This window comes from Pogoniulus pusillus, chromosome 30, assembly GCF_015220805.1.
Source record: "Pogoniulus pusillus isolate bPogPus1 chromosome 30, bPogPus1.pri, whole genome shotgun sequence".
NCBI lineage: Eukaryota > Metazoa > Chordata > Aves > Piciformes > Lybiidae > Pogoniulus > Pogoniulus pusillus.
Window position 1 is genome coordinate 14,193,687 of NC_087293.1, and position 21,985 is coordinate 14,215,671.

Here is a 21,985-nt window from a genome sequence, read left to right on the forward strand (position 1 = left end):
AGGCATTGACAGAGGTCACCTATGGCCCAACCTCTAACAAGTCCATTTGGCAGGAAGCCTGCTTCATCTTTGGAAAGCAAGAGTTAAGAGGCTGCATTTTTGCAGGCCAGGGCCTGCTGCTGCTTTTTGTCTGCTGTTTATCCCCTTCTCCTTAACCATCCTATTTCTGCACTGTTCTGGATTTCCCTGTTCCTTTCATAGCTGCACTCACAGGCTGCATATATCTGCTGGAAAGTTACCCTGGTGTGCCAGTGGAAAAGCCACCATCTCTGGTGAGAGTGCAAGTGATGCCTTTAGGACTCTCCCAGCCCTTGCTGTCTGCCTGCAGGTACAATGCTTTAGAGATGGGTGTGGGTCTCCCATGTGCCAGCATGTTGTGCTAACAGCAAGATGAGCAGGCTGGCCTCTTATTTACTTTTCCTTTCTTAAACTGCCTCTTGGAAGAGCTGCCAATGCAGGCAAGCATTGTTTCATTTCAGCATGGCTTTACTCAGCTCCATGCTGGCTCCTTGACTTCTGGTCTGCTGTGCTGCTGAAGATAACAAAGCCATCTCACTTTGAGCTCTGTGCTGGGAGTCATGGTTTGTGTCCCCTAACCTCTGCATGTTTTGCACTGTGGTTGGTAGGATGGCACCAGAGGTGATCCTTGCTATGGACGAGGGACAGTATGATGGGAAGGTGGATGTCTGGTCTCTTGGGATCACGTGTATTGAGTTAGGTGAGTAAATTACATGGCAGATGAGATGAATAATTAACTGGCTGCAATATTTATTAGGAAGTCCTGGGGGAAAAAATGAAAGGAAGATTCTTACTCCTCATAAGTTGTTTTTCCTTCTTTAAAAAGCCTGCCTTTGAAAGCACTGACAGTTGAGTTAAATCTTTTTACTTGCTGCCAAATCAAGAGCAAGCCACTAATGCTGCTGTGCTTCAGTGTTAATCTGGTGTGCTCAGCTCCTCCCTGATACAAGACTCACATCCTCGACTTGCTGAGAGGAAACTGTGCCTTGCAGACTGCATTTTTCCAGCTGGGTTTTGAGAGAGTTGTTCCAGCTGTTGTGTCAAGTGAACTGGTGTCCTAAGAAGTGTGTGTCAGAAGGAGCCTGTATTGAGTTTTCAATTCTTCTTACTTCCCCACTCTCTGGAACAAAAATACCTTTGGTCTCAGATGAGGGTTTGTGACAGGAATCAACGTGGACAAGTTCTGTACAGGAGAAGAAAAGGCTTTGCACTGCAGAGGGCAAATGACACTCATCCACACAAGCTGGAGCAGTTGTAATAGCAGGTGTACAGGGCAGATGTGTGCACTTTGAAGGCTGACATTGCATGTGCTGAGGGGATGCTTTTCAAAGATAGGCTTGATATGGATTTGGTTTACCTTAACAGTACATCAAGGACTTACTGGGAAGGCATCTTCACTAAAAGTCTTACTTAGAAATGTATAATCAGCAGACATACATGAGAGAACTGTGTCCACTTATGGTGCCCCCAGCATGAGAAGGACATGGAACTGCTGGAGCAGGTCTAGAGGAAGCCACGAAGATGATCAGAGAGCTGGAGCACCTTCCCTGTGGGGACAGGCTGAGGGAGTTGGGGCTGTTCAGCTCAGAGGAGAGGCAGCTCTGGGGAGACCTTAGAGCAGCCTTCCCGCACCTGAAGGAGGCTCCAAGAAAGCTGAGGAGGGGCTTGTAGTGATAGGACAAGAGGGAATGGATTGAAGCTTGAGGAGGGAGACTTTGACTGCATATTGGGAAGAAATTCATTCCAGTGAAGGTGGGGAGACACTGGAACAGGTTGCCTAGAGAGGTTGTGTCTGTCCCCTGGCAACGTGGGCTAGTGGGAGGTGTCCCTCCCCATTGCAGAGGGCTGCAACTAGATGATCTTTAAGGTCCCTTCCTACCCATGAATCTGTGAAGCTCTGAGATGCAGAGGAGGGGATGTACAAAATGGGTGGAAGCAGTGAGTGCAGAACAGAGATGGTAATGGTGTAGCTGACTCAGAATGTCCAGAGTTGCATTCCCTGTGCCAGCACTAACACCTCACTGGCACAGTCCATACTTTGACATAAAGAATGCCAACATTGGAAGGTTTAGAGATATTTTCTTCCACTAATTCTGCTTGTGTGGAGTGTAGGGGCCTAGAGCAGGTATTCTGCTCAAGGAGGAGGACAGGTATTGTGTTAGCCCTGCACAGGCACTGAGTCTTGATACTAGAATGTGTATGGAGCTTTGCAGTCAAGAATCTCAAAGCCTTTTTACACAGTTCAGGGGTTTGCTTTTTTTACTATTACTCTTTTGAGAAGTATTAAACTAAAAACCAAACAACTTTGAACTTTGGTTTTGCATGGTTCTGTGTCTGTGGGGTCAGGTGGCAGTGGGAGGAGATCTCTGGCTGAGCAGCACTTGGCTTTCTTTGAATGCTGGTGCCTTAATTTCTTGTGCAGCTGAAAGTAAATAGTGCTGAAAGGAAAGAAAATGTGGTGGCTTGCATGCATGCTGCATGTCAAGGACAAGTGATTGCTCTGACCTGACATGAACTTCCAAATCCTGGCATCATGGGCTGATTGGCATGACTGCCCTTAGCTGGCAGTGAGAACCAGCCTTCCTCAATCTGCTGTGCTCCTGAAAGGTCAGGGGCTGGTGGGTAGGTGACCTCTTGCTGCAAGGGCTAGGAGGAATTTTGGTTAGGGGGAGTTAATGATAGATCTGGCAAGGAATTTGGCAAACTCTCTCACTTGCAGGTGGCTGCCAAGTTGAACAGGCAGCTGCTCTTTTCCCTTAGTGGAGGTGCCACAGCAGTGCCTTGAAGATCTGCAGGGGATTGACACATAAATTTCCTAGCCCTGCCCTTGTGTGCCTAAGCTCTGCTCCTGCTGTTTTCTTACCATAGCAGGTCAGGTGTGAAATGTTACAGCTAAGGTAAAATCTGCTGGAAACTTCTCCTTATAATTTGCATCCTGTTCTCTTTTTGGATCTCATCCTCCCCCATTCCAGTGAGTAGCAGCTTTCCTTGAGTGCTTGTCCTGGTCTAACCCTGGGATGGTGAAATGATTAGCTGAAATGCTATGATGACAGTCAGAAAACTCTCAGCAGTGATACCCTGCTCATGCTTTCATAGCTTTCTCCTTTCCTTTCCAGACTGCCTTATCACACCTTTCTCTTCTCTTCCTAGCTGAAAGGAAGCCTCCTCTTTTCAACATGAATGCAATGAGTGCCTTATATCACATAGCCCAGAACGACTCCCCTACGTTACAGTCAAATGAATGGTAAGAGACTGCCTTTGTTTCCCTGGAAATGCTCTGCATGCTTAAAAGTCTGACAAGAAAAGTATTTGTTGCAGCACAGTGATTTGACTGCCTTCTCAAACAGTGCTCCTGTGTAGGCAGGCTCCATTTTGACCTTCTGTCACTTTGGCTGTGTTACAGTCTGAATTGTGGAGGTGTTAATTATGGGGCTGTAGATGCTGTGGGAATTAAAGTATTCCTGGGTGCATTAAGCCTGCTGTAACTCAGCATCAGCAAAGTTTCCAGCTGCAAAAGAACCTTGGCAGAAGAATTGTTAGCGTTGTAGTGCAGCTGAAGAGGTGTGGAGGAAGGGAAGGGAGAGGTAATTAGGTTTCTTCAGCCAGTGGCTTCCAAAAGGCATCAGAGGTCTGTGGCCAGATGCTTGCAGGCTTGTTCCAGGATCTGAGCTTCGACCCAAGAATGCTTTTGCTGTTGGGTTGGAGCGAGGTGTTAGCCCATCTCCTGCTCCCTGTTCCCAGGGGTGGGATGCAGCTCTCCTGTGATGCTCGGCAGCCTGCAGATGGCTCAGTGCAGCAGCTCCTGGAGAGGTGTGAAGTTCCCCCAGTCACTCTGCTAGGCTTCCTGGCTGATGGTTTTATCAGAACCACTCCAGCCTGGCTTCCTTATTTCACCTTCTCTGCTTTGTCCATTTTTCAAGACCCAGAGAAGTTTGCCTCATACCTCCCTGGAGGTGTTCAAGGCCAGGCTGGATGAGGCTTTCAGCAACCTGTTCTAGCAGGAGGTGTCCCTGCCTGTGGCAGGGAGTTGGAACTGGCTGATCCTTGAGGTCCCTTCCAACCTAAACCATTCTCTGCATGTACAAAAGCCTTTAACTGTTGAAGGAGCTGATAGGATCGACTTAGAACAGGGAGAATCCAACTTGATTCCTCTGCTCTAGAACTGAACAGCAAATCCATCAGAGTGTTTCTTCTTTTGCTTTACACTGATCAGTGTGTGTTTGTCTGCCAGAACCTGAGCTGCTTTTTCATTCAGGGCTTCTTTTGTTTTGATTTGCAGGTCAGACTCCTTTAGGGGCTTTGTTGATTACTGCTTACAGAAAATACCTCAGGAAAGGCCTTCCTCAACGGATCTGTTACGGGTAACTTCTCAAAGCTTTTCCAGGGGGGGGGAAATCTTTTTGTCTGCCAAAATAATTCTAAAGTTTGTGAAGAAACATTTGCCCTTCCAAAGCCAAACAACCCAAAGGAATTGTTAGATTTGCTCTCATCTCAATTCATAGAGTTTGGAGGTCGTCTAAAGAGTATTTGAGGCTGTTGTAACTTTGTTACCTGACTTTGCCTCTTAGGTTAGTGACACTTCTCTTTCTTACATGATGCTCTTGTGTGGCCAGCAGGACAAGGGAGGTTGTTCTTCCCCTGTGCTCAGCACTGCTCAGGCCACCCCTTGAGTGCTGTGTCCAGTTCTTGGCTCCTCAATTCAAGAGAGATGTTGAGGTGCTGGAAGGTGTCCAGAGAAGGGCGACAAAGCTGGTGAAAGGTGTTGGGTTTTCTTCTCTTGTGCACTTCCAAGGTACATTTTTCCACTTCTCCCTAGTCCCCTGCGCTGTTGTATCTCTGCCTGTATTTCTGATGGCCATTTTCCAATCATTTCTCTGTTCTAGAAGCATTTTTGAGCCATTCCTCCTGATTCATTAATGTCTTGTCATATGTTTGCTTCTGTTCATGCTTAGCTGTTTAAAAATAGCACTAACAGGATAGGTCTGGGTTAGCTTCTTCCCTTAAACCACCAATGGCAAAAGGTGGTTTCTGTCCCTTTAATAGTTACTGTGCTGAACCCCATTAGTGAGAACTTGGTTTGGAAGTGTTTCATTTTTGGAAGGTGCCTTGTATGGGTTCATCATTGTCAAGAGTTTGATCACTGTGCTGGCAGTGATGTGTCCAGAGTTTGCCAGAGTGCTGTCAGTGAGTCATAAATCAGTTCTAGCTTAAGTCACTGAGGTTTGCTTTACCTAAGAGATGTAGGAACTGTGCTACCCCCAAAGGCTTTGTGTTTGGGAGGTTCAGGAGCAGGTTTCCCCTGGAAGGTAGTGATGTGTGAAATCCTTGCTTTGGGAAGTTCAGGAGCAGCCTTGCACTGGAAGGTAGGGATGTGTGAAATCCTTGCTTTGGGAAGTTCAGGAGCAGCTTTCCCCTGGAAGGTAGGGATGTGTGAAATCCTTGCTTTGGGAAGTTCAGGAGCAGCCTTCCCCTGGAAGGTAGGGATGTGTGAAATCCTTGCTTTGGGAAGTTCAGGAGCTGTTTTCCCCTGGAAGGTAGGGATGTGTGAAATCCTTGCTTTGGGAAGTTCAGGAGCAGCTTTCCCCTGGAAGGTAGGGATGTGTGAAATCCTTGCTTTGGGAAGTTCAGGAGCTGTTTTCCCCTGGAAGGTAGGGATGTGTGAAATCCTTGCTTTCCTTAAATCTGATTAGTGGCCCTGCTATTGCTCTGCTTGCTGTACAGAGCTGCTGGTGAGAATGCTGCTGGCACACTGCTCTTTCACTCCAGGTAAACAGGACTCAGTTCTCCAGTCTCTGAGCAGAGCTGCTCCTGGCTCCACGGAGTGCTTTGCTTCATTTCCACAGTAGGTTAGATTGCTGCTCTGTGTCTACCTGACTGCCTTTTTTGTGCTGGCTTTTCTTCTAGGGCTACCATTCAGCTTTTGTTTCATGGCTTCTCTTGTTGCTCTTTCAGCAGAGTGAAATGCATTTGCATGGATGCTTTTGTGCCTCTTGCTTCTTGAAGTGAGAAATCAAACCCTTGTGCTCTTTACCGAACTGAGCTTTGGGCTTGCTTCCATCCTTGCTTTAAACCTGGACCACATAGAATCTTTAACTCTCAAGCCACCACTCTGCAGGTAAAGGCTGATGAAGGAGCCTGTTTGTCCTCTCTCTTCAATGCCTGGCTTGGTTTTTTGTTTGCTTTGTTTTGTGGGGTTGTTTTTCTGTCCCATGGTAGATTTGTGCTGTGGCACACAACCAGCATTTTTGTTCTCTGCTTCTGCTTGCAGCACCCTGACAATCTTTTGCCCAGCTAATAGGTTTATGCTGTGGGCTTCAGAATGATTCATTCATGTGGATTGGCAGCCTTTCTGCTCTCTAGGAATAGTGTGAGTTCATTGAAGGAGATGATTTCATGAGTACCTTAAGTTGGACTCTGTGCAGACAATTGGAGCTGAGCTATTATTCTTCAGTCACATCTGTTCAGCCTTTTGGTTTGGATTTTGCAGAACAGGACCCCAGATGTTTCCCTCCTGCAGTAGCTCTCACTAAAGCTTGTTAGATTACCAGACTGAAGGTCTGTTTCTCTTTTGAGGGTTTCTCACTGGTAGTTTGGTAAGCAGGGACAGAGATGAATTTTGTTGTGGCCATGTTTTAGGGAACTGAATTTTAACTGAGGTATTTGAGAAGGAGTCAAGTTTCCACTCACCATCACAGATAAAAATAGCCAAGTGACTGCAGTGGTAGTTTCCACTGCATTTTAATACCTCATTAGGACTTCTTACTTTTAAAAGCAATTCTAATATTTATTTTAAGCACTTCCCCCCTGCTTTTCTCAGTATATTTGGTTAGAAGAGACCTTCAAGATCATTCAAGTCCAACCTTCAGCCCAGTATCAAAGAGTCAACATTGAACCATGTCCCTAAGCCAGGACCACTCACCACACAGAGGGATGTGGAAATGCTGGAGTGTGTCCAGAGCAGGACCAGGAGGATGCTCAGAGGCTGCAGCAGCTCTGCTGTGAGCACAGTCTGAAAGAGTTGGGGCTGTGCAGGCTGGAGAAGAGGAGGCTCCCAGGTGACCTTCTTGTGGCCTTCCAGGGTCTGAAAGGGGCTACAAAAAAGCTGGGGAGGGACTTTTGAGGCTGTCAGGGAGTGCCAGGAGTGAGGGGAATGGAGCAAAGCTGGAGGTGGGGAGAGTCAGAGTGGGTGTGAGGAGGAAGTTGTTGAGCAGGAGAGTGGTGAGAGGCTGGAATGGGTTGCCCAGGGAGGTGGTTGAGGCCCCATGGCTGGAGGTGTTTGAGGCCAGGCTGGCTGAGGCTGTGTGCAGCCTGCTCTAGGGTAGGGTGTCCCTGAGCATGGCAGGGGGGTTGGAACTGGCTGCTCCTTGTGGTCCCTTCCAACCCTGACTGATTCCATGATTCTAAATCAGCAGAAACTGGACGTACAGGATGGATTTAAGTTGAGCATCATCATTCCAAATGCATCACTGCTCTCTAAACATTATCTCCAGTAAGATAAAAATGGTTATCTTTTTTTTTAACACCCCCTGATCATAGATAAGCTGCAGATTGTTGCTGTGTACAGAGAAATAAATAGTGGTTATCTGTCTTGAGGAGCAGAAATGATTCGTTTGGCTTCTGTGCCAAACGACGTCGCAAACCTTTCGCTAGAACTCAAAATCCCAACACCACCAGCAGCAGAAGACAAAACTGCTGGTGAGGTGAGGAGCTGTCCCCAGCAGCAAAGCTCAAGTGCACAACAGTTTGAATTCAGTTAAAAGCAAGAAATGAGCCTGTGGCATGATCCTGTCCATGTTTGTTTACAAGTCATTAAGGGAAGAGCAGCTCATCCTTTCGTCTCTCTGGCGCTAAGACGCTTGTTAAAAGGAGGACAGGGTTTCTTGTGTCTCTTACTCTAGCCACAGTTGGATGCATTGGGTCTTGAAACATGAGGAATGGCAGCACACCTAGGGAATGGCCCACATCTCTGGGCATTTCATAGAGTCATAGAATGGTTTAGGTTGGAAGGGAGCTCAAAGCTCAGCCAGTTCCAACCCCCTGCTATAGGCAGGGACACCTCCCACTAGAAAAGGTCACTCAAAGCCTCATCCAACCTGGCCTTGAACCCTTGAACATCTCCAGGGAGGTTGTGGAGCACAGAAGCACCCAATGTGATCTTTGATCTTTGATCACATTGGGTGCTTCTGTGCTCCACAACCTCCCTGGGCAACCTGTGCCATAGGCAGGGACACCTCCCATTAGAACAGGTCACTCAAAGCCTCATCCAACCTGGCCTTGAACACCTCCAGGGAGGGAGCATCCACAACCTCCCTGGCCAACCTGTGCCAGTGTCTCACCACCCTCACTGTAAAGAACTTCTCTAGCAATTCTTTGTCCTTCCTTCCACAAACACCCAGGCTGGCAAAGCCCCTCAGGATCACCAAGTCCAAACTAGAACCCTACTCTACAAGATTCACTTTAAACCATAGCCCCAAGTACCATATCCAGGCTGGGTGACTCCACCACCTCCCTGAGCAGCTCATTCCAGTCCCTGACCACTCTCTCTCTAAGAAACTTTTTCCTGATGTCCAATCTAAACCTCCCCACCCTCAGCCTGAGACCATTCCACCTTGTTCTGTCTCCAGTTCCCTGTGACGAGAGCCCAGCAGCAGCCTCTCCACAATGTCCCTTCAGGTGGCTGTTGACAGCAGTGAGATCTACCCTCAGCCTCCTCTTCCTCACATCATCCCCAGTTCCCTCAGTTGCTCTTCAGATTTATTCTCCAAGCCCTTTGCTCACCTCCTCTGGACCCATTCCAGCACCTTCACATCTCTCTTGTATTGCAATGCCCAAAACTGCACACAGTATTCAAGGTGTGGCCTCACCAAAGCTAAGTCCAAGGGGACAATCACCTCCCTGCTCCTGCTGGCCACAGCATTTTTAATCCAAGCCAGGATGCCATTGGCCTTCTTGGCCACCTGGGCACACTGCTAGCTTATATTCAGCTCCTGTCTATTACAACCCCCAGATCCCTTTCTGCCAGGCAGCTCTCCAGCCACACTGCCCCAAGCCTGTAGCACTGCTTGGGGTTGTTGTGACCCAAGTTCAGGACCTGGCATTTGACCTTGTTGAAACTCATCCCGTTGATGTTGGCCCATTGGTCTGAACCTATCCAAGTCCCATTAACGTTACCCCACTGATCTAAACCTACCCAAGTCCCTTCTGAAGAGCCTCTCTGCCCTCATTCAGATCACCACTGCCACCTGTTTCCCTTTAGCACGATTTCGTTCGCCGGGAGCGGCCGCCCAGGGTACTGATAGACCTCATCCAGCGGACGAAGGACGCGGTGCGGGAGCTGGACAACCTGCAGTACCGCAAGATGAAGAAAATCCTCTTCCAGGAGACACGCAACGGCCCCCTGAACGAGTCTCAAGAGGAGGAGGAGGTACTTTTGTGCTCTCACACCCTGTACACTCTCAGAACAAGTAACTCCAGGGCGAGCGAGATGCTCCTGCCCTTCAGGGGCAGAGTGAGCGGAGCCTAGGTGAGGACGCGATCCGCCTCGTTGGCATGTGCTGTGCAGGACGCAGGAGCAGGAGCAGTGGCAGCCCTTGCTCTCTGTTAGGTGTGCATTTGCTGCCACCTTTAAAACTGGAGATGTTTTTTTGCAGGTGCTGCCCTTTCTTCTCAAAGCTTTAGGGAAGAAACTTGTTTGGAGAGGGATCCTCTGTGAGAGGAAAGCAGCTCGCAAGCCTGTGTTGAGTGTAGGAGGGGTCGTGTTGAGTGTAGGAGGGGTCGTGTTGAGTGTAGGAGGGGTCGTGTTGAGTGTAGGAGGGGTCATGTTGAGTGTAGGAGGGGTCATGTTGAGTATAGGAGGGGTCTGTCAACAGTCTAAGCTTTTTCTTTCTCATAAGCAAAGTCAGAACCACTTGGTTAATATTACTAATTCAATTACTCTGATTGGCCTCTCCTAAGCTGAAAAGCAAATCCTCACCTAAGCAAGACTTGGGTTGTTTTAACTCTTCGATGTTAAAGACAAAATTCAGCTCCAGTTTGAATCTTGTAATAAGCAACCCACTTAGTGTGTGATAGTTGAGACTAAGTGTGGCTTAGAGAAGGCAAGCAGTCATTTTTCAGTTGATCAGCCTAGATAGAAACTAATTTTGTGTAGTGCAGGCACATGGCATAAGTAAATCCATGCTTGCTTCTCAAGGAGGAAAGCTGACAGGCAAGTTGGTGTTTGTATGCCTTTTTTTTTTGGCCAGGTAATACACAGTGAGATGCCTAAGCTCAGGATACATTCAGGGAGTTGGGACTGAGGTTTATGGATGTCAAATGCTCTTTTAAAGCTGAATTAGAGCTCTGGTTTAAGGAATGGCTGAGCCTGGGTATCAGGTAGGAGAGCGCACGGGAGGAGGGGACCGGCACTTAGCGGTGTCCTTCGCTTCGAAGGGGATGCACAAGAGGAGCAAGAGCAGCAACCAGTGTGATGTAAAGCTCCAAAGTGCTTCTGTTCTAACCCCTCAGCTAGCCAAGGTCTAAAAACCTCCAGCTTAGTTGAGGGGTGGGCAGTCTGACAGGTTTGTGCCCTGAAACCTGCAAGCTTTCTCTGAAAAGCTTGGAGGAGAGTGACAGGGTAGGAAAGCACAAGGGAATGAGCTTCCCACTCGACTGTTCAGCAGGTCCAAGCTCAACAGCCAAGTAGGATAAACGTTGATAGTACCTGGCTCCAAGATGTATTTTCTGTTCCTCCTATAAAAGTAGGGGTGGGGGGGAAGAGTAAAACCCAATATTGTACCTGTAGGAATTAACACTCAAGTGAAGCTCACACTCTGCATGTGCACAGCATGCTCTGCACTGCCTTTTCCCACCGAGCTCCTGTGGCACAGGAAGAGATCAGTACTGCTCATGTGCACCACTAACTTGGCAGGGAGAGGAGAACATAACACGTGCTTCAGTTACTGCTCAGTGAACAGGAGCTGTTCAGCTGGGAAGGCCACAAGATGGTTCTTTTTTCTACCACAGACCGAGCTGGAACAGGAACACTACAAACCTTTAACCCTCAAATTATTGCTAATGCTTTGCTCAGAGCTCTTGGCAAGAATTCAGCAGGTATTCGAGTCAGGAAGTCCATGCTGAGGTTGCATTTGCAATCCCACCTCTGTCCTTTGGGCATAGATGCTCATTAATTACACTGCCAGATCAGCACCTCGGATGCTTCGTGATGATAACTTCTGCAACTGTCTCTAAGCGTTCTGAAGATGTTTTCAGTCTGCTGTGCACAGGAATTCTGTGAAACAGCAGCAGGTTTGGGTTTTAAGGCTTTCTCCCAACAGGCTCTCAATGATCTGCTGGTTGCTTTGAAAAACAATAATCCCTCAATCACATACTGTCATGTCTGTCCATTTGATTTTTCTCCTGTTGCCCCACAAAACGAGTACCCTCTTTAAGTGATTGCCAGTGGAATTCTCCTCAAGCTCACTCTGGAAGCCAGGACAAACTGAGTGCAGTAACAAAGCCATTCGCTGCAGTCAGTTGAGATTGTTTCAGACCAGGAGCTGAAGGATGTTTGGAGTCCTCAGTCCTGCTTGCAAGCCTCTTGCAAAAGGACTCCATCAATTCCCTAGATCACTCCAGATTTAAGCAGGTACTCCAGGATTGCAGTGCTCCTATGAGGAGAAGGAAAAAAGCTTCCAAGTTCTGATGTTTTTCTGTAGGATCCAAAATATGCCCTGTACAAGGACTATTTCTTTCCATATGCCTAAGGAGATTACAACAGGTTTAATCACTGTAATAATTCAGCCTCTTCTGAGTCAGATGCTTAAAGGTGAATGAAGAATTCATCTTGGCTGAAAACACAAGGTTAAAAGGGATTTTTAGCTTGACAAAATGCAGTTGCTGCCTGCTTGGGACATGGAAGTTAAAACCTTGACACCTGTTAAGCACCATTTGATATTTGTCAAACAATAAACAAATTATTTCATTGTCTTGCATCCTTCTGACTCACTCACTGCAGCATATCCTGACTTGGAGCATTGATCACTCCTTTTAATGATGAGGCTCCTTCCACCAGCCATCCAGTATTCCTGGGTGTCTGCTGTTCAAGCCATGCTCAGACTTACTGATAAGTGGGGGGAAAAAAAGACCTGGCTCAGAGCCTGGTACAGTGAGATTGCAGGGGGAAAGGCAAAAGCTGACTGCCCCACAGGGAGCATTTCACAGCCCAAGCAGCCCTGAGACACGTAGTTGCCAAAATAAGGAGCAATGAACCTTTATACTCTGCAGAGTTGCCTTTAAAACAACCTCTGGGCAGCACTGCAGGCACAGTGCTGGGCTGGGGATCTCCTGCACTATGTGTAACTGATGCCCCTTGTTTTATAGGACAGTGAGCATGGATCAAACCTGAGTAGGAAGATGGACAGTCTGGGCAGCAACCATTCCATCCCAAGCATGTCTGTGAGCACAGGCAGTCAGAGCAGCAGTGTGAGCAGCATGCAGGAGGTCCTGGATGAGAGCAGCCCTGAACTGGTCATGATGCATAGTGACGAGAGCACAATTAATTCCACTTCCTCTGTTGTCCATAAGAAGGTATGTTCTCTGGTGCTCTCCATAGCTTCCTGCACTCCCTGCTATTGCTCACCTTGCCTCACCTCACACTGTGCTGTGCTGGGAGCCAGGAGCTGCTGCTGGGCTTGCCAGAATCAACTTCTCTTTGTTGTGGTTTTGTTTCGGTTTGTGTTCTTTACAAGCTAAAACTGCGTTTAAACAACCTCTGAAAATCAAGAGAGGCCACTAATGAGAGGCAGCTCTGTCAGTGGCTAGGCAGGGTTCACACAGCCTGACTGCATGCCCTGCATGAGCACCTCTTCATCTCTGCTCTGGAACATCAGCCCTTGTTTCCTTGTGAGTGGTTGTGCTGTGTTTAGTGCGGTGACGAGTGGTCGCAGCAGCCAAGCTAACCACCTACCAGTCACAGTGTGTGATTAAAATCTGCTGCTTGCACTTGGATTTTCCTCATGAGAAGTGGCAGTGTGCAGAACTTTGGACCCTTCCCACGAGGTATGTTTTGAGTCAACTTTCACTGGGTGCTTTACTGCTCTCTTGCTGCATGTTGTGATCTGTTGCCTTCTGTTTTCTTAGCTCTAGATATTATCTTGCTGGAAACCAGCACCTAACCTTAAGATGATTTCACTCCAACAGTTTGGGCTTGGCCTTAGCAGTGTTTGTGTGCTAGTGGGCAGTAAAATGTAGGTTGGTTTGTATTTGCCAGGAGCTTCAAAGGGTAGCTGTGCTTTTTGCCAGAGGAGCTAGAACATGACAGCAGCATGAGAAGTCTGAATATCTCGTTTGTAAGGTCACAGCAAAGCCTGAGGTTTTCACTGACTAAGTGCTTGTGAGCAGCTTTTCCTCCTGCAACAGAGTTGTGCCATTGAGTGGTGAAGCACTTATTAAAGGGAGAAATGTTGTCTGCAACAAAATACTGCTCTAAGATGGAGAGAGGTGGACTTGATGAGTGGATCACTTGGTGGAGAAGAAGCTGACTGGATGGTTACTCTCAAAGAGCTGTGATCAGCAGCTCGGTGTCTAGCTGGAGACCAGGGACAAGTGGAGTTCCTCAGGGGTCTGCCCTGGGTCCAGTGCTGTTTAACAGCTTTGTCAGTGGCATGGCCAGAGGCACTGAGCACACCCTCAGTGAGTTTGCTGGTGACACCAAGCTGTGTGGTGTGCTGTGCAATTGAGGGAAGAGATCCATCCAGAAAGGTCTTGATAGGCTTGAGAGGTTGGCCCATGCCAACTGCATGAGGGTCACCAAGTCCTGCATCTAGGTCAGGCCAGCCCTGGGCACAAATACAGGCTTGGTGCAGAGTGGGTTGAGAGCTCTGAAGAAAAAAGCTTGGGGGTGTTGATTGCTGAGAAGCTCCCCATGAGCCAGCAGGGCTCTCATGCAGCCCAGAGGGGAAATTGTGTGCTGGGCTGCATCAAGAGGAGACTGCCCCTTTTCTCTGGTAAGACCCCACCTTGAATCCAGTTCTGGTGTCACCAGCATAAGAAGGAGGCAGAGCTGTTGGAGTGAGTCCTGAGGAGGGCCACAAGGCCAAGGGCTGGGCTGGAGCACATCTGCTGTGAGGATAAGCTTAAGGAGTTGTGGTTGTTCCATCTGGAGAAGACTCCAAGGGGACCTTCTAGCTGCCTTCCAGTACCTGAAAGGGACCTGCAGGAAAGCTGGAGAGGAACTTCTCACGAAGGTGCCTAGAGACAGGACAAGGAAGAATGTTTTGAAGCTGAGGGAGAGTACATTTAGACTGGACCTTGGGAAGAAGTTCTTCAGTACAAAAGTGGTGAGACACTGGAACAGGCTGCCCAGGAGGTTGTGGATGCCTCCTCCCTGGATGTGTTCAAGGCCAGGCTGGATGAGGCCTTGAGCAACCAAGTCTAGTTGAGAGGCATCCCTGTCCATGGCAGGTGGGTTGGAGTAGATGATCTTAAGTGACCTGTTCTAGTGGGAGGTGTCCCTGCCTATGGTGAGAGGTTGGAGCTAGATGATCTTTGAGGTCCCTTCCAACCTAAACCATTGATTCTGTCTCTGAGGTCCCTCCCAGTCTAGGCCAGTTAGAGATGCTAGCAGAGCCAGTCATGTGCAAGAGGCAACAGAGTTGTTGCTGTTCCTTACTTCACCCTTAACATCATCAGCACTTGTGGAGCCTGACCCTTGGGCAATGAAAACCAGCAGGCAAAGCTCCTGATGCAAATCTGGCTGCTAACAGAAGGATGGGAAGAGAACATTTGCAGTTGACAATCCCAAGGTTCTTGCCCAATGCCTGTCATAAAAAGGCAATTCAGTAATAACTGCTGCAACCTGAGTGACTTTCCAAATCCATTAAAAGGCAACTATCGCTGCCGTGATTAACGGGCAGCATTCCCCCTGGGTTCTGTGGAGGGAGAGAGCTCTGGCATGGCAGCTCCACACCAGTTCCAGCAGAGGCTGTTTTCTTACCTAGCAAGATTTATGAGTCACACTTGGAAAAGATGTTGGCTTTATGAGATGTAAAAAGGCTATTTAGGTAATGACTTACTGAGGTTTGGCATGCGTGTGCCGGCAGTCGTGACCCCTCGTGGGCCTTCTGGAGTGGTTGTCAAGCAGGTTGGTGACATGAAGGCTTTCCTTGAAAGGCTGCTGATGCTTAAAGCCTCTCTGCAGATCGTGGAGGCATTTAGTGAAAGCCAATGATGGCACACTCTTGTTTTCCTGGCCTCTTGAGGTTCTTAGAATGGTTTTGCTATGATGCCATTGAAGTCCTTGCTACGGCTCAGCAGTTGCCTCTCCTGTTTGCAGGGGGGACTGGAAGGCCTTCCACTGAGTGAATCTTCCTCTGCAAACACTGCCTCTGAAGGCTTTGGTTTGCAGTGGGCAAGAGCCACACAGGTGATGGAGTGGAGAAAAGGCTGAGGGAGCTTGGGGTTCTTGAGCTGGGAGCAGAAGAGCCTGGGGAGTGACCTCATCCATGTTAATAAAGATGTGCAAGGCAGTGCCAGCAGGACAGTGAGGGTGGTGAGACACTGGCACAGGTTGCCCAGGGAGGTTGTGGAGCACATTGGGTGCTTCTGTGCTCCACAACCTCCCTGGAGGTGTTCAAGGCCAGGTTGGATGAGGCCTTGAGTGACCTGGAACTGGCTGAGCTTTGAGATCACTTCCAACCTGAACCATTTGCCAACAAGAGCTGGGGCTCTGCAGCCTGGAGAAGAGAAGGCTTGGAGGAGACCTTGGAGTGGCCTTCCAGTGTCTGAAGGGGACTACAGGAGGGCTGGGGAGGGACTATTGACAAGGTCTTGGAATGACAGCAGGAGAAGGAATAGGTTTGAAGTGGCAGAGGGGAGATTGAAACTGGATGTTAGGAAAGGGTTCCTTGCAGTGAGGGTGATGAGACACTGGCACAGGTTGCCCAGGGAGGTGTTCAAAGCCAGGTTGGATGAGGCCTTGAGCAACCAGTTCTAGTGGGAGGTGTCCCTGCCTATGGCAGGGGCTTGGAACTGGCTGAGCTTTGAGGTCCCTTTCAACCTAAACCATTCTGTGCTTAGTGATGCCCAGTGACAGGGCAAGGGGCAGTGAGTGCAAGCTGAAGCAGAGGAGGTTCTACATCAATATAAGAAGAAACTTTTTCAGTGTGAGGGTGGTAGAGCCCCTGGAGCAGGCTGCCCAGAGAGATTCTGGAGTATCCTTCACTGGAGACATTCAAAACCCACCTGCATGTCTACCTGTATGACCTGCCCTAGGTGATTGTGCTCTGGACAGAGGGTTTGGACTCAAAGATCTTTCAAGGTCCCTTTCCTGATGTTCTGTGATTCTGTGAATGTTCCTTTTGAGTTGACAGAATTTTTCAGCTTTAAGCTAGTCCCAGTGGTCTGAGGTTGCAGTCTGGGTGTGTGTTGGTTTCCAAGTCAGCTGCTGAAGATAGCTCTGATTTTTGTGGTTGTACTCTGTTAATTCTTGTGTTTGATGCTGTGTCAGTGCAAGGGTTGTAGTGAGGTGGGGGTTGGTCTCTTCTCCCTAGTATCTAGTGATAGAAGGAAAGGAAATTGAGAGAGTGATTTGCATTGGAATGGGCTGCCCAGGGAGATGGTGGAGTTGCAGTCCCTGGAGGTGTTGAAGCAAAGCCTGGCTGAGGCACTCAGTGCCATGGTCTGGTTGATTGGCCAGGGCTGGGTGCTCGGTTGGGCTGGCTGAGCTTGGAGCTCTCTTCCAACCTGGTTGATTCTATGAAATGGCCTGAAATTATGCCAAGGGAAGGTTAGTTTAGATGCCAGGGGAGGGTTAGGTTAGATGTCCAGGGAGGCGGTGGAGAAGATTGGATGTGGCACTTGGAAAGATTTAAGGTGTTAAAGGAAAGATTGTGCATGCCCCATGACAGTGCCATGGGCTGGTCCATGTGGTGGTGTTAGGTCACAGGCTGGACTTGATGATCTCAGAGGTCTCTTCCAGCCTCAAGAGCTCTAAGATAAATTGCCTTCCTGCAGGAGTGGTCAGGGATTGGAACAGGCTGCCCAGGGAGGTGGTGGAGTCCCCATCCCTGGAGTTATTCAAGCAATGTGTGCCCTTGGCACTTTGGGACATGGTTTAGTGGCCATGGTGGCGTTGGGTTGAAGGTTGGACTTGGATGGTCTCAAGAGGACTTCCCCAACCACACAATTCTATGATTCTAGGGCTGTAAAGAGCAAATCACATTTGCAGCTCTGCCTGCCTGGTTTTGAAGTGATTGACCTTTGAGGCAAAATTCTCATTTCTGTAGGGGGAAAAAAATCAGCTCCTCTCTACCTATTGAGTTGTCTTCTGTTTGCTCCTCAAGCTTGCCTGTTCCAGTTGCCTCCTGAGCAGGTATTTTTGTTCTCCTAAGAAGTTTTGTTGCAGCAATGTACATTTGGTGGTTTTACCCTAGTGTTTCTTGGAGCAAGCCACATCTTCCCCTGAAAACAAAGCAAGAATTATCTGCTCAGTGTCATTATCAAGTGTTATCAGGAAGGAATCCAGTCAGAGTATCTGGGATGTAAGATGAAGAGATGCTGTTAGCAGCCTGCTGTTAGTTAGAAATGTAGCGGTGTTAGGCAGGTGTTGGTGCAATGTTGTGCTGGTGTTGAGGGCAGGTGAGGAGAGTGGAAAGACAGCCTGTGGTAGAACTGGCCTGGGGACTGGAGAACAAAACTCAGCTTCTTCCTAGCAGGTGATTTTGGGCAAGACTCATCATATCATAGAATGGTTTAGGTTGGAAGTGACCTCAAAGCTCAGCCAGTTCCAACTTGCTGCCATAGCTAGGGACACCTCCCACTAGAACAGGTCACTCAAGGCCTCATCCAACCTGGCCTTGAACATCTCAAGGGGGGTTGTGGAGCACAGAATCACCCAATGTGATCTTTGATCACATTGAGTGATTCTGTGCTCCACAGCCTCCCTGGCCAACCTGTGCCAGTGTCTCACCACCCATGAGCACTCTTAGGATGCTCAGACAACACACCAGTGGTAACCATTTAGATACCCAGCTGGGACCTATGTGCATTGTGGTGCAGCTGCATCAGTGTGTGACTAAGTGATTGGCATTGGAATGGGCTGCCCAGGGAGGTGGTGGAGTCGCTGTCCCTGGAGGTGTTCAGGCAAAGCCTGGATGAGGCACTTAGGTGCCATGGTCTATTTGATTGGCCAGGGTTGGATGCTAGGTTGGGCTGGATGAGTTTGGAGGTCTCTTCCAAGCTGCTTGATTCTATGATCATGATATGATCATAGCATGGCTTAGGTTGGAAGGGACCTTAGAGATCATCTACTCCAACTTTCCCATCATGGACCTCTCAACTAGGCTTGACTGCCCAAGGCCTCATCCAGCCTCACCTTGAACAACCTCAGGGAAGAGGCATCCACAACCTCCCTGGGCAGCCTGTTCCAGACTCTCACCACCCTCGTGCTGATGAACTAAGCTCCAGTCTAAATCTACTCTCCCTCAGCTTCAAACCATTCCCCCTTGTCATAGATTCATAGAGTGTTGGAATTGCCAGAGCTGGAAGGGACCTCAAGGATCATCTAGTTCCAAACCCAACGCCATCATGGGCAGGGACACCTTCCACCAGATTGGGTGGCTCAGAGCCCCATCCAGTCTGCCCTTAAACACCTCTAAGGATGGGGTTTCCACTGCCTCCCTGGGCAGCCAGTTCCATCCTTGTGCCGATGAACTGAGCTCCAGACTAAATCTCCTCTCCCTCAGCTTCAAACCATTCCCCCTTGTCATAATTCATAGAATGGTTTGGGTTGGAAGGGACCTTCAAGATCATCTAGTTCTAGCACCCTGGCATGGGCTGGGGCTGCTTCCACTAGACCAGGTTGTCTTATCACAGCTAGTAGCTGAGGACATCAGAGAGGAAAAGAAGTGTCTGCAGGGTAGGAGGAGCATGAGAGCACTGTGGTGGTGGAGGTGCTGCTCCATATTGGCTGGTCTCTCCCCGCTGGGCTTTCTGACCTTGCAGGTGTCTGCTCTGGCATGGCTGGGCAACAAAGCTGCCTCTGCTTGCCTGCAAACACCTGGTGCACAGAGGCAGGGAGTCCTAGATGGACTCTGCAAGGGTTGGAGCCTTTGGTTTGCTCTTTGCTCATGTTTGCAGCCTTTACCTTGCACCCCAGACAGTTCATGGTACTTGGGACATGGCTTAAAGGCCGTGGTGATGTTAGGTTGACAGTTGGTCTCTTCTCACAGGGAGTTGGAGACAGAAGAAGGGGGAATGGCCTCAAGCTGAGGCTGGGGAGGTTTAGGTTGGACATTAGGGAAAAGTTTTTCACGGAGAGAGTGGTCAGGGACTGGAATGAGCTGGCCAGGGAGGTGGTGGAGTCACCCAGCCTGGATGTGTTTAAGGGTGGTTTGGATATGGTGCTTGAGGATCTGGTTGAAGGTGAATCTTGCAGAGTAGGGTTCTAGGTTGGGCTTGGTGATGCTGAGAGCCTTTGCCAGCCTGGGTGTGTCTGTGAGTCTGTGATCTTAGGAGGTCTCTTCCAGCCAAACCGATTCTACTGTTTAATTCAGGAAGAACCTTGGTTTTCCTTCGAGTTCTTAGGAGCTGCAGCTTACGGACAGGAGTCACAAAACGTTGGTAGACGGCAGCGTGGCAGATGTACCAACACCAGCCACCAGTGCTGCTGCCCAGTGGAGTCCACGCCGCTGGGCATGCTGCGGCGGGAGGCAGCAGGACCAGCCTGGCGTCCGAAGGCTGCTCCATCCTGAGGCTTGGAGCCTGTGGGGACGCTGCCTTTTGGCAGCCACCACTTCGGTTAGCCAGGCCAGGCCGTGGTGGCGTTTTCCAAGCAGCCTTTCTGCCGAGGGTCTCTCCTCCGTCCGGCGGAGCCAAGCTTTGCTGCTTGGCGAAGCTGGCAGGCGGCGTCTGGCGGAGGCAGCACCGCGAAGCCTTGCGGGCGAGCGCCGGAGCCGTCCCTGCCCAAAGCTGGGAGCTGTGGCTTTAAAAGGGAGGCCAAAATAAATAAATAAATAACTCGGAATCCTTTGTGGGCTGTGGAGAGAAAGTGCTAGAACCGGGCAGGATCATGACTGGAAAGCAGGATCCCTGAATGGTCATGGAGGCTTTCCTGAGCTTCTCCTGCTTGCCGTGGCTTTAGCCGAGGATGCTCATCCTCCACGGCAGATAGCAGCCAGGAGACAAAGGAAGCCTATCGAGGACGAACAGCTCAGCGAAGGGAATGAGGCAAAATGTTGCTCTGGTGTTAAAAGGGAACAGCTCCTTCCTTGCCGGCGATGGGAATCACGTTCTGCAGGGGATCGCTGGCTGGCAGTGCTTGAAGCCGACCTTTCCGAGGAGTCCGATCGCTCCGCCTCGCTTTACGCCGTCGGGGCTGGGGTTTTTTGGCACAGCTGTCATACGGAAGGGTTAAAAGACAGGAGGGGGGAGGGAAAAAAAAAGGAGGGGGGGGGGGAAAGAAAGGAAAAAAAGGAAGAAGAAGAAGAAGGGGGAAAAAAAAGGAAAGGAAAAAGAGAGAGAGAAGTGGAGCCATCGGAAGGCATCCTGCTAGCGATCAGCTGACGTGCGCCGAACCCCAGCCTGCAATGTGTTGCTTATTCATTTAGTACGGTGGGAGCTGCCGGGGCCAGCAGCCAGCTGAACTATGCCTCTCCAACAGCGGCGCTTGTGCAGACAGAGGGCTGAGCGCCAGGCAGCCGCCGCGGGAAGAGCACAGCCGGACTTTGCCCTTCTTTTTATCCGTTCCTGCAGGATCATGTATTTATAAGGGATGAGGTGGGCCACAGGGATCGCAGGCCTGAGGTGCGGCCTACCCAGTCAGTGCAGAATCAGGCCCTCCACTACCGGAACCGAGAGCGCTTTGCCACGATCAAATCAGCATCTTTGGTAAGCAGCCCCCGCCCGCCCTGCTGCCCCCCTCCGCCCGGGGCTCCGGGGTGCCTTCGCGGGGTTTGGGTCTTGGGGGTGGGGTGGGTTGGGGTTGGGGTTTTTTTTTTCGGTTGGTTTTATTGTTGTGTGGGGTTTGGGGTTTTTATTGCCTCCCCCCCCCCCCCCCCCCCAATTATTTTGTTGTTGTTGTTGGCATAGCAACTCCGTATGGCACCGAAAGATGTTTTAGCTCCCTGTGTGTGTGTGAGATCTCGGATAGAGAATCTGGTCAGGGGTGGAAGGGGCCACAAGGAGCAGCCAGTTCCAACCCCCCTGCCGTGGGCAGGGACACCCTACCCTAGAGCAGGCTGCACACAGCCTCACACAGCCTGGCCTCAAACACCTTAAATATATCGGGGGGGCTGGGGGCTGGAGGAGAAGCTTGGACTAGACGATCTCCAGAGGTCCCTTCCCAACCCTTCTCCTTCTGTGATTGTAGATTCCATTTCTCTCTGTGTTCCCAGCCTGTGGGAGATAAGGCACCTTGCAGGGTGAAGTTAACATCATCTCGCATTCCCTTCCCCTCCCCGATTGTTTGGGGGAGGGGGAGGTTATTTTTCCTCCCTTCTCACCCCCCCCCCCCCCCGCTCCCCATTGATCTTTTGTCAATCTCTTTGATTTGCATGTGCATGAAGTGTGGCAATGTGCTGAAATGCCTCGGAGATGCAGCTGCAGATGGGCTTTGAAACAATAAGATTGCTGCTTCCCAGCCGAGCTGCTGGCTGGGGTGGCTTTTTTGGTGGGTTTGGGGAAGGTTTGTTGGGGTTTTTTTGGTGGTTTGGGTTGGGTTTTGGTTTTTTTTTTCAGTTGGATTTTTTCCCCCCCCCTCCCTCCCTCCCTTCATTCATTCATTCATTTCTTTCACCCAGCCTCCGCCGTGCCTGCATCTTCCAGCTCGGTGCCTAGCGAGGATTGCTGGGCTGCGATAACGGAGAAGGGCTTACGGCGGGGGGCTGTGGGGGCTTACAAAGAGGGAGGAAGGGGGGGGGAGGGGATGGGATGAATCCATCCAGATTTGTACTATCGCAAATGTGATTGCTGTGGATGCCTTTGTAGTAGG

The 21,985-nt window shown here is 49.7% G+C and overlaps 1 protein-coding gene across 1 annotated transcript in view; it reads left to right on the forward strand.

Annotated features, from left to right (window-relative positions):
• Positions 1-21,985, forward strand: part of TAOK3 (TAO kinase 3) — a 107,889-nt gene that overhangs the window by 63,960 nt on the left and 21,944 nt on the right. Inside the window, exons 9-14 of the mRNA XM_064168712.1 lie at positions 627-718; positions 3,169-3,262; positions 4,298-4,379; positions 9,275-9,442; positions 12,379-12,585; positions 20,749-20,883. Coding sequence (XP_064024782.1) covers positions 627-718; positions 3,169-3,262; positions 4,298-4,379; positions 9,275-9,442; positions 12,379-12,585; positions 20,749-20,883 — 778 coding nt within the window. The remainder of the gene's footprint in view (positions 1-626; positions 719-3,168; positions 3,263-4,297; positions 4,380-9,274; positions 9,443-12,378; positions 12,586-20,748; positions 20,884-21,985) is intronic.